Source organism: Setaria italica, chromosome IV (assembly GCF_000263155.2).
Source record: "Setaria italica strain Yugu1 chromosome IV, Setaria_italica_v2.0, whole genome shotgun sequence".
Taxonomy (NCBI): Eukaryota; Viridiplantae; Streptophyta; class Magnoliopsida; order Poales; family Poaceae; genus Setaria; species Setaria italica.
Genome location: NC_028453.1, coordinates 13,012,136 through 13,023,808, shown reverse-complemented (window position 1 = coordinate 13,023,808; position 11,673 = coordinate 13,012,136). Strand labels below are relative to the sequence as shown.

The following is an 11,673-nucleotide window of genomic DNA, read 5'->3' as shown; positions in this document are numbered from 1 at the left end:
GAAACTTCTGTAATATCCAGCCATTCCAAGAAAACTTCTCACTTCATGCACAGATATTGGTGATTTCAAATTCAAAATATCTTTCACCTTCCTGCATCCACTTCAATACCCTTTTCTGATAAAACATGTCCAAGGAAAGGTACTTTCTTTAATCAAAATTCACACTCATTGAACTTGGCATATAGCTGATGTTCTTGGAGCTTGTTCAGAACTATGCGTAAATGTTCTGCATGTTCTTCTTCATTCTTTGAAAATACCAAGATATCATCAATGAATAACACAACAAACTTGTCTAGTTTGAGCATGAATATAGAATTCATCAGGTACATAAAATGTGCTGGGGTATTTGTCAATCCAAAAGACATCACCAAGTACTCATATAACCCAAACCTGGTAGAGAATGTTGTCTTTGGAATATCTTCAGGCTTTATCTTGATTTGATGATAACCCGATCTTATGTCAATCTTGGAGAAAACTTTGTCTCCACCTAATTGATCAAATAATAAATCAATTCGGGGTAATGGATACTTGTTACCGGTCGTTGCGGGAGTGGCAAGTGGCTGACAAGCTTGCTCGGCTCGTTCCTGCTGATGTTGGACCACGCGATCGCGGTTCCTAGTGTTGTGGCCTTCCTCCTGGGAGAAATTTTCGCCATCTTGTGGAGTTTCATCATCAAAGACGAAGACTTCCCTATCTGGTGGGGTGAACCTTCCATCTTTGCCCTCACCGTAGGAGTTTGGAGTTGAAACTTGCCGCAATCCGAAGACTGGGTGGGTTCAGGTGGGTCATCAAATTGGATCTGGAATGACTGCGCGAGTTTTTCGGAAAACACAATAGCTGAGTTCTTGAGGCCAAAAGGGGTAGGAGAAGGGCCCTGGCCCGACTTCCAGAGCGTAGAGCCGACTCAGAGAGGTTGATGCATTCAGCGATGGTGCTGCTGATGCGATCTAGCCCCGCGATTAGATCAGAGGGCGTGGGTGGGCGGGTTGCCGCGAGGATGTGCAGGACCTTCTCCGTGAGAGAAAGATCGCCGACCCGCTGGATGATCGGAGCAATGATCCTTGGGTGGAGACCTTGTGTTGCCAATGTAGATTCGACGAAGCCCGAGGTGGTGATGGATGCAGAGTCGGCGATAGAGGCGGTGGAGTCGGAGTCCACCGGCATGCTCCCGAAGTGGAGCTGGATCGGATTGGTGAGGAAGTCCTTCATGCTCTCGGGGAAGATGACGTCGGGGCGGGATGCCATCGAGCTCGCTGGGGAGGATCTCACCATCACCTCTACCTGGCACGCCAACTATCGAATTTAGTGACTGGTAGTCCACTAGGGGTTTACCCAAGTGGTAGATTTGTAGGTAGGGGAGATTGTCAGACCAAGAACTTGAATGGTAACATAGAGATGCAACGTTTAGACAGGTTTGGGCATCCGGAGAGTAATACCCTATGTCCTGGTGAATTGTATTGTTGATCGAAGGTGTGAAGAGTTAACGTGCCCTTGGGGGGCACCCCTGGCCGCCTTATATAGGCTGACGACCTAGGGTTACAATCGGATAGGATCTAATCCTAGTTGGTTGTTACAAGGAAATCAATCTGAGTCAGTTTACAACAAGTATCTCATGATATCCGGGCTGAATCGGTTCATCTGGCCTCCAAGCTTGTGCCTCACGTAACTTCATGCCTTGCCCCACATGCCATGATCGGGTGGAGCCTACTTGTCAGGCCGGTCAGTATCCTGATCGGTGGGACCCGTGGGTACCCTTATCCCTCAATTAGAAATGTCATGAATTGTGTTGATCTGTGATGATTACCCAAAAATCGTCACGAATTGTGTCGATCTGTGATGATTACCCAAAAAGCGTAATTGTAACGCTCAATATATGATGATACGTGAAATCATCATAGATACTGCTTTCTGACGGTTTTTCAGCGATTTATGACAAAAATTATTATTTTATGGCGTGCTCGAGGAACACCTTGATCGCGAAGAAGACATCCTGTCGCGCTCGCGCGTTAAGCCCAGGCTATTATTTTGACATGTGTCTAAGAACGTAAAAAATCACGTTACGAGCCACGACACTTGCACAACATTCAGTGCCCTAGCACCAACACGACAAATGATCCAACGAACAAACACAACATCTCAGCCGTAATTTCACTCTGCTGTAGGTTTTCCTAGCACTACCACGAACAGTGCAGACATGCGAAGGCACGCATACCATCTCAAGCGCCCAAGACCAGCAGCGAGGCACCCAGAACAACCGCCCCAACGACGTGGTGACAGCAGCCACCAAATGACGACGGCGCACGCGCCGGCGCCGCGCCGCTGGTATTATTCGCGTCGGTGCCCACCACCCCTCCGTGCGGGTGCGGCGGCGGTGTCGACGACGACATCAACCCCGGCCCGGTGACGGAACTACCGGCACCACTGCCGGAGCCCGAGCCGTGCGGCGGGCCGAACTCGCCGCCTTCGTCGCCGCCGCCGCCGCCGCCGGCTGCACCGCCGGGCGCCATCGCGCCGGGCGCCCCCGTCGGGGCGGCCTCGCTCCCGCCGTCCTGCTGCTGCTGCTGCGGCAGGACGCGCAGGGTCATCCGCTGGCCCGCGTCGCAGTGGCCCGGCGCGCCGCTGATGAAGTAGGAGAAGCCACTGTTTTCGAGGCGGAGCCTGGTGTCGCCGCCGTCGAAGCGCTGCGACGGCCTGACGGCGTCGCAGAACTTGTAGTCGTCGCGGGAGACCACCAACACCGAGTCGTTCTTATCGTACTTGAAGTCTGCAAATGATGTAGAGCGATGGGATCGGGTCACCTTGCTTGCACGCACGGGATGCGATCGATGCATTGCAGGAGTACTTATGGAGGAAGTCGCCGACGTGGAAGCGGTTCCTGGCGGCCCAGTGGTTGTAGGTCTCGCCGTTGGGCGCCGCCGGCTTGGCCCACCCCCTCGGCTCGCCGCCGACCTCGAACACCTGCGCGTGCCACGACGCCGACGCCGAGCCCACGAGGAAGACGGCGGCGGCGACGAGAAGGGCGCAGGCGACCGCCGCCGGGAACGCAACAACGCTGGCCATTACACCGACCGCTGACGGCCGACGCCGAGCGCCGGGATCGAGCTGCCGCCTCTCGATCGATGCAGCGCGAGAACGAACTGGACGAATCGATTCGCCTCTCGCGATCGCGATCGGATCAGCGTCTCTTCCGAGCGCTCTGCATGCGGGAGGGTTTATGTAAGGACAAGACTGAGAAGGGGAGTGGCGTAGCACGGGCGCTTCCGCGGCGGGACGTGGCTGGGGCCAGGGCCGTCGATGATGGCGGCGGCGAGTTTCTGAACGGTGTGTGGATCCTGCTGGGCGGGTGACTTGGTCACAGAGAGATGCGGTTTGGTCCGGGAGCGGTGTAAAGCGCGCACGTGGCAACACGTTGCGATAGGAGGATTTGGAAATGCTGTGAGTGACAACTGGGCTATCGTCTAAGCTGGGGGAGAAGGCTGCTGGGCTCGAAAGTGGGCTAAAAGCCTAAAACTACTGAGGTCATGAGCTCATGGCCTATATTTTTCGAGACGGCTTAAGCCCAGAATGCCCACTAAGCAAATGGGGGATTTAGGGAAAGCAGCAAGCAACCCACGACATTCCTAACAAATGAATAACAAGCATATTAGAAGCAGATCCAACACCGTAAAAATCGACTGGAAACTACAAAATAAAAGGTAGCCCTGAAAAGATTAAAAGTTAAGGAAAAAGGAAACATCCTATAACTGTGATCGGGAACTAAGACCCCCCGTCTAGTATGGTCATCTTCATTGAGAAAATTTCTTATTTCATATTGCAAGATTGACTCAATTATTTTTCTTGATCCTAAATTCTTTTTTTATTCCTTATAACTTTAACTCTAATTTCTTATTTAACATTTTCATCACTTCCGTCAACTAAGTCGGCCGAAACTACCATGAAATCACCTCAAAATTTATGAAACTTTTTCTGATGATACAACTTAAAAAAAAGCACATTGCCGAGGCTGCTTCCGTTGCGAGGGCATTTGTTGCTCTGCCTCCTGACTCTGTCTTGCAATTTGCGAGCTGCCAGCTGTGCAAGCCAGTAAACATTCATGGTTACTGTGCAAGCCAGTTGTGCTAGCGATACCACAATTGCTTGGCCGGCTTGCAAATTGCAAATGTGTACTGCCCCCTCTGTCCCTTAATACCAGTCGCTTGGGGAAGCGTCCTACCCTCACAAGCACGCTTCCCAAGCGACAGATAAAAATGGACGGAGGGAGTGCTCTACTACTTTTTTTTTTTGAAACGAACGGGGTAGGAGAGCTGCCGATTATATTAAAAAGAAGATGAAAAAAAACTTATTAAAAAAACCTTTTTTGTAAGAGAAAGTATTATCAACGTGGTAGGATAGCAGAGAGCTGCTTTGCCCCAGCCATGATCCACATCGCGGCCTCATCTTTAATTCTTCCAAAAAACATGCTGATTGTAGATTCCTTTCGCTCAAAAATTCTCAAATTTCTCTCCCTCCACACTGTCCATGAGACGAGCATGATCAGAGAACGCATGGCTTTCCTTGAGCAGCAATTTGTTGCAGCCCTCGCCATCCACCACTGATGCAGAGTTTCCACCTGTTCCTAGAGCATCGGTTGGATTGCCGGACAGGATATCCAATTCGCCACCATGTCCCATAGTCTACGTGTTACCCTGCATTGAATGAAAAGATGCATTGCTGGCTCATGTGTATTGCAGCATAGCGAGCAGTTGAGTTGATTCGGCCATCCCCGTTTCTGCAATCTGTCTGTCGTCCAGAGCCTGTTTTGGATCGCGGGCTAGTAAAAAATCTTGCAGCTTCTAGGAGCCCACACTTTCCATATGAGCATGTCAAAGCTGGTGTACGTCGAACCAATGAACTGCGCATTGTATGTGGATTTGGCGGAGTAGATACCGTCGGCACTGAGTTTCCATTTGATGTCATCTCCCAGCCCGGACTGAAGCACCACTTGTTGGATAGTTTGCCATAGGAGAACAAATTCTCGGAAGTGTTGCGCGGAAAAGTCTCTGTGCCGAAGGTTGATGTCCTTAATCCAGTTTCTATTATATAAGGCTTCCTGCAGACACCTATTCCTTTTATTGGAGACCGAATAGATGTGTGGCGCTATGTCCCTTGGCCGTTGCCCCTGCGCCCATCCACTATTCCAGAATAAAGTCCTCGCTCCATCTCCTATATCGATGGTGGTGCATGTCTATTCTTTTTCTTGGAGACCGAATAGATGTGTGGCGCTATGTCTCTTGGCCATTGCCCCTGCGCCCATCCACTGTTCCAGAATAAAGTCCTCGCTCCATCTCCTATATCGATGGTGGTGCATGCGGCGAAGAGCTTTTTATCCGTATTGTTACAGGGAACTTCGGATCCTACCCAAAGCTTATGCTCCACTTTCCACTCTTGCCATAACCATCTTAGTCTTAATCCTCTTGCGAACTTTGTGAGGTTTAGGATACCCACACCCCCCAGCCTAGTCGGCCTTGCGGATCATACCCAGTTGACTTTACATTTTCCACCTGTGATGGCCGCTGCCCTTGTCCAGAAAAATTTCTTTCGTCTGCAGTCGATGTCCTTCATCAGTTCTTGTGGAGCATCTAGCGCTGAAAGGAGGTATACCGCCTTCGAAGTTAGTGCTGATTTTGTGAGTGCTAGACGTGTCGCCATGGTCATATTCCTTGCATTCCATGCAGTGAGCTTGCCAATCACCTTATCAACAACGTACTGGAAATCTACTCTCTTTAATCTTGTCATCGTAAGTGGCAGTCCCAAATATCAAATCGGGAAGACGGCTCTTGTCACTGGGAGATCCCCAATAATGTCGTCCAGATTAACACCCTCATAGCTTATAGGCACCACGCTTGATTTCTCAAAGTTTGTTTTCAAACCCGACGCCTCCCCAAATCGGGTCAATAGGTCGGCCAACACATTGATATCCTTATTGGTCGGATTTAGGAATATGGCTGTGTCATCGATGTACATGGAGGTTCGTAGATTGAGGCATTTGCCCCTAAGTTTGGTAAGGGAACCTTGCTCTGTGGCTAGCTCTAGAAGGGCGCGGAGCGGCTCAATTGCTATGGTGAATAATAGAAGCGATAGTGGGTCACCTTGCCGTAGTCCTCGATGGTGTCTATTGGGGCTGTTTGGGATCCCATTCAGAAGGACCCTTGTCGACGATGTGTAAAATAGTGATGCCATCCAGTCACACCAACGTGAGGGGAAACCGAGGCGCTCTAGGAGGGACAGCATCCCATCGGACTGAGTCAAAAGCTTTTGCAATGTTCAGTTTGAGGAAAAGGTTCAGTATTTTCAGGTGGTGGAAACGTCTCACCATATTGCAGACTGTCAAGAAATTAACGTGAATGCTTTTTTTTATGAATGCCGATTGTGATTGCGATACGATGTCTTTCATATGAGGTGCTAAACGCATGGCAAGGACCTTGGTAATGATCTTGACAAAGGAATGGATCAGGCTTATCGACCTAAAGTCAGCCACTGATTTGGCACCCTCCTTTTTTGGTATGAGCACAATGTTGGCTGTATTGATTAACGGTAGACTTGTGCAGCGCAGATTGTGGAAGCCATTTGCTGCCTCAATTAGATCAGTCTTTATTATGTCCCATCATGTCTTGAAGAAGAGACCTGTGAACCCATCTGGCTCGGGTGCCTTGTCAGAGGGCAGTTCATCTATTGCTCACTTGATTTCCGTTTCGGTGAAGGAGTCATCAAGGCCGTGTAGGTCCAATGTGGGCAGATTCAGACACTCCCAATTGTTGTCCTGCGCTTTGTCACCGAGGTGGCCCATCATTTTCGTGAAGTGGTCTTGGATTAGCTTTGCTTTGTCCTCATGGTTGAAAGCCCAGAGTGTATCTTGTTTAATCCTCTAGATGGGGTTCTTTTTCCTCCAGCCATTTATCTTTCTATGGAAGTATTTTGTGTTAGCATCACCCAATTTGAGGTTCTTTATGCGTGATGCTTGTTTCTTCCTTGCCCTTTCAACGACCGCAAGGCCTAGAATTCGCCGCTTTAGCTTTTGGCATTGTGTAGTTTCCTCCACGGTGAGGACTCTGTGCTCTTATGCCATGTCCAATCTGAGGATTACATTGGATGCCATGAGGAGTTGCATCTTGGCATCCAGGTAGAAGTTTTGGCTCCAGGCTTTTAGTGTGATGGCGGTTTGCAGTAGCTTGCGGTAAAGGTGGTGGAAAGGTTCATGGTGATTACTTGGTTTGTTCCATGCTTCGGCTACCACTTCCTTGAAGCGAGGAAGTTTCATCCAGAAATCCTCAAATCTAAATGTGCGTGGGCGGCTCGGGCCGTTTTGATTAGATAGAAGCAGGGGGCAGTGGTCAGAGTGAGACGTCGATAAGGCGTGCAAGACGTGCGATCCAAATAAAGGATCTTCCTTCCGCATTGCAGAAGACGCACTCTAGTTTCACAAGTGTTGGGTTTTGTTGCTCATTGCTCCATGTGAACCTACGATTTTGTAGTGGAATTTCTGAAAGATCACATTCGATAAGCGCCTCTCTAAACAGACTCATTAGTCTGTGGTCCAGTCGCGCATTGTTCTTATCATTGGCTTTATAGATGAGGTTGAAGTCCCCCATTATGACCCATGGAATGCCATTGCTCGGTTTGATCGACAACATCTCTTGCAAGAAAGCTCTTTTTTTGCCCTAACGCGATGGCCCGTACACATTTGTTAATCAAAAGGAGCTGCCGTCCGTTGATGAAACAGTGGCCGAAAGGTGATGCACACCACTGTTGATCTCAGTCACCTCTATGTTACCCTCATCCCAAAGAAGTATGAGTCCCCCTCTAGTTCCCATCGCACCAGCGGCCGGTGCAAAAGCAAACTTGTTAAGCTTATAGGCTCCTAGGTAAGACACCACAGGGTCGTCAATACATTGAAGCTTCGTTTCCTAAAAGTATGCAATGCTACACGTTGTATTTGCCATAAATTGATGAACCACATCCTTACGCGATTGTTGGTTTAGACCACGGACGTTCCAGCACAAAATGTCAATATCAGGGCCAATCATCAGAACTCCGATTTAACTCAGGTAGGATCTCCGGCCGTAGTGACCGTAGCAGCGGACAAACTAGCGCGGTAGACTCCCAGGGCATGCATAGCGAAAGGTTCGGCAACAACACAGATAGTAGTGGTCAGTCTGACCCATTAGGTTACAACCGAGAGTACTCTACTGCTAACATTGATTGCCGCTGACGTCACGAGAAATACATGTGCACGTTTTTTTTCTCTTCCGGAAAGCAGTACATGCACAGAGTGTACGGTAATCGGTACGAGTTTACCATCCACCTGGTTGCGAGTCGCTCGTTTATCTGCTTGCGTCAATCCAAGTGGAGTAAACTGTTGCAGGAAAGTGGGTGAGCTGAAGTGAAGGTGAAGTGGATTTTAGCCAGTGGAGCAGGGCTTGTCTGGTCTCGTCCCATCTGTTGCCTGTTGGTCAATTGTGAATGCGAGGCTTGCTCTCCAGTACTGTTCAGTTCACAGTCCCCCACCCCCATCACGACAGAGACTTGACCCCCCTCCAGTTCTATCCATGGCGAATCGCCGCTAGTGCTCGAACACATCAGCGCATGATCTTGACAAATCATCGGCCAGTCTAGGTAGGTCAACTGCTCGGATCGACCGCACAAGCAAAAAGGATAATCTATCAAACTCCCAAGAATCAGCATCCCCACCCAGTTGGCCAGTTCCATCTCCGCCCACCATGTCCATGTCCGTGCAGATCCCAATGGATCACCCTGTCTCTCCCCCACCTCCGGGCGCCGCCTGCGACGCGGTGGAGGACGAGGTTCCTCAGCCGCCGGCCAGTGGCAGGCCCGTGCCTGTGCTTATCTCGCCCATCGTCGCCGTCCCCGCCGCCGGCGCTTCGTCGGCTGGTCCTGCTGCTGCTACTGCTGCGCTGCCACCGGCGTACACCGGCGTGCTGTATATGCACACGCACAGCCACAAGTGGCCCGGGGTGGCCGACGACCACGGCAAGAAGCGGGAGAAGTGGCTCAAGGAGATGCGCGGGTGGCTCATGGTGCTGGCCGTGCTCGCCGCCTCCGTCACCTACCAGGCCGGGCTCAATCCTCCCGGCGGCTTCTGGCAGCAGGACGACGCGCAGGGCAACGTCGCCGGCACGCCCGTGCTCCAGTCCAAATTCCCCAAGCGGTCGGCGATTCTTCGTTTCCATCACTGATTGCCAGTGCAACGGGCCTTTGAGCTTCGTCATTAATCTTTGTGCAGGTACACGGTGTTCTTCTACTTCAACTCGACGGCGTTCGTGACGTCGGTGGTGATCATCGTCCTGCTCATGAACGAGTCCTTCTACCACTCGGAGGCCAAGGTGGAGGCGCTGGAGGTCATCGTGGTGCTCGACATGGCGGGGCTCATGGGCGCCTACATCGCCGGGTGCACACGGGAGGTCTCCTCCTCCATCTACATCATCGTCCTCACCGTCGTCGTCTTCCTCTACGTCCTCTACACGGCGCAGTTCCTGCCCAAGCTCTGGGGCCTCCTCGTCCACGTGCCCTTCCTCCACAAGGCGGCGCAGGGAGGCGCGCTGCCCGTGCCGCACGACATCCTCCACACGGCCAGGCCGCGGGTGGACATCGGCCGGACCAAGTCGGCGCCGCCGGGGTCGGTAGGATTGGTCACCCGACCAGAGGACGAGTGATGGCGGCGATCGTGAATAATTCCGTTTCCTAGAGCTTCAGCAAACTTTAACTAGCTGGATCCACTTTTCTCTAGTCTCTAGATGTATCAAGATTATTTGCTCGCTGGCTAAATGAGCCCAATTGCAGTCAATGGTGCGGTTATGTCCTCTACTCTTTACCTTCATTTCTGTTCGGCGTCTTAAAATTCACGCCGTCAGACATTTTTAACATCTTTAAACTGCTAGATTGATGATAGAAATTCAGATGACCGGAAACATAGATGCACAGTCCATCTGTGTAAAATGCAACGGCCACACCATTATTCCTGCAAATTGCTTCAAGAGGGGATTTAACCTCTTACTGGCTCTGAGGGAGGATTGTGAGCACAAGGCTAGACTAGCAGTAGTGGCAGGAGAGACAGCTGGGTGGCAGGGATGAGGTTGGGGTGTCACACCAGTGCATTGGTTCCCCAATCCCCATTGTCTAGCTAGCCCGATTCCATTCAATTCTGTGTTATGTCCTGTACTTTTTTAGTTTTATTTCCGTTGGGCGTCTTAAAATTCATGCCGTGGAACATTATTAACCATTGTAAATGCTAGATTGAGATAAAAAGTTCTATTTATATTTTTATAGTTGTATTGTTAGAATGTACTTTTAATCACACTTGCAATACTTTAGAATAGAATGACTAAAAGCACAATATTCTTATTTGACTTGTGTGAAGGCTGAACAAATGGTAATGCTAAAAGGATCGACGCTCCGACATATGTCGTAATTGTTAAGCATTGATGTTGCAATTATTATTTCTGCATGTTTCACAATAAATGTTTTATGAAGCATAGTGTTCATGTTGTGGCGGAAATTTTCTATCCCAGAGTCTTAAATGACGTAGTCATTTTTACACATTATTTGTCATATTACAAATAGTGACTACTGATATTGCACAAGGTAATTTCTTATGTTTCGTCGGAGCGTCCGATAGAAAATTTCCTATCGGATGTGTTGGTGTTTAGACCCGACAACCTACTGAGGGGGTACCTGAGGTAGTGTTTTATGTATGGGGCTCGTCGAGATCAGGAACTCGAAGGTGAACTTAAACACACGATTTAGACAGGTTCGGGCCGCTTATGTCGCGTAATACCCTACGTCCTATGTGTTGGTTGGATTGTATTGATTGAACTTGTTTGGAGGGGATCCCTACCTCGCCTTATAATGCCGGTGGCAGGGTTACAGATTGGTTGTTTACAAGAATACTAGTCGGATTTGACTAGAGAGTCCTACTTTAATTGCTATGAGTAGTTTCCTAATCCTCGACTAGTTCTTGTCCTCCACGTAGACCACGCCGTCCTACACCGTAGTCTCCATGTCTGACACGTCTCGGTGTACAGCCCCGTATTGTAGGACTGTCCAAACCTTATGGTGGGCCCATGAATGTATGGATGACAAGCCCCGAGTACTTTTTAGTCAAATGTAACAGTTCCGAGTACTTCTGTAGACGTCTCCGACTAGTTTGTGGTGCTCCTTAGAGTACTCCATCGGATTGAGTCTTCGAATGCACTCCAGTACTGCCATGCGGCTAGAATGTGGTCAAACCTCATTTAACTTAGTCTTTGGATCTTCAACCTTGAATTTTATATGGAAGTGCGATGAAAATCGCACTCCATATGGAGTAGCCCCCGAGCCTTAGGTTGAATCAAAGAATCAGGCTGAGGGTCAATCTTGTAATTTTACATCTCTTTTACCTTAAAACCCAATGAAAAAACTTTTTAGCCAATGGGCACGTGGCACACAGCCCCCAAGCCGTTACACGACTAGTTTGGGTATAAGGGTCAACTATTAGTCAACGTAACCGTTCACCAATAGTAACCTTATCTCTTTCGAAAAAATTGGAAACTGTCAAGCGATAACTGCGGGCGTTTAAAAATGGAATATTCTCGTTAATCTCACCTCTATTTTAACTATGGCTTGGTTATAAATAACGGA

At 49.5% G+C, this 11,673-nt stretch overlaps 2 protein-coding genes across 2 annotated transcripts; one reads left to right on the top strand and one right to left on the bottom strand.

Moving 5' to 3' along the window:
* Nucleotides 1-2,216: 2,216 nt before the first annotated feature.
* LOC101753672 (early nodulin-like protein 1) lies at nucleotides 2,217-2,991 on the bottom strand (the record flags this gene model as incomplete). Its single annotated transcript, XM_022826084.1, has 3 exons — nucleotides 2,217-2,350; nucleotides 2,420-2,764; nucleotides 2,835-2,991. Coding segments are annotated over 3 exons (636 nt in total), but the record flags the coding sequence as incomplete, so codon positions are not given.
* Nucleotides 2,992-8,466: 5,475 nt separating this feature from the next.
* LOC101777288 lies at nucleotides 8,467-9,861 on the top strand. Its single transcript, XM_004965185.4, has 2 exons — nucleotides 8,467-9,205; nucleotides 9,281-9,861. The coding sequence occupies exons 1-2, from the start codon at nucleotides 8,757-8,759 to the stop codon at nucleotides 9,708-9,710; spliced, it is 879 nt and encodes a 292-aa protein (XP_004965242.1). The 5' UTR covers nucleotides 8,467-8,756; the 3' UTR covers nucleotides 9,711-9,861.
* The last annotated feature ends 1,812 nt before the right edge of the window (nucleotides 9,862-11,673 follow it).

Coding starts and splice junctions, on each gene's coding strand:
- LOC101777288 (XM_004965185.4), top strand. CDS start 8,757: ATGTCCATGTCCGTGCAGATCCCAATGGATCACCCTGTCTCTCCCCCA. Junction 9,206..9,280: donor CAGTCCAAATTCCCCAAGCG/GTCGGCGATTCT, acceptor ATCTTTGTGCAG/GTACACGGTGTTCTTCTACT.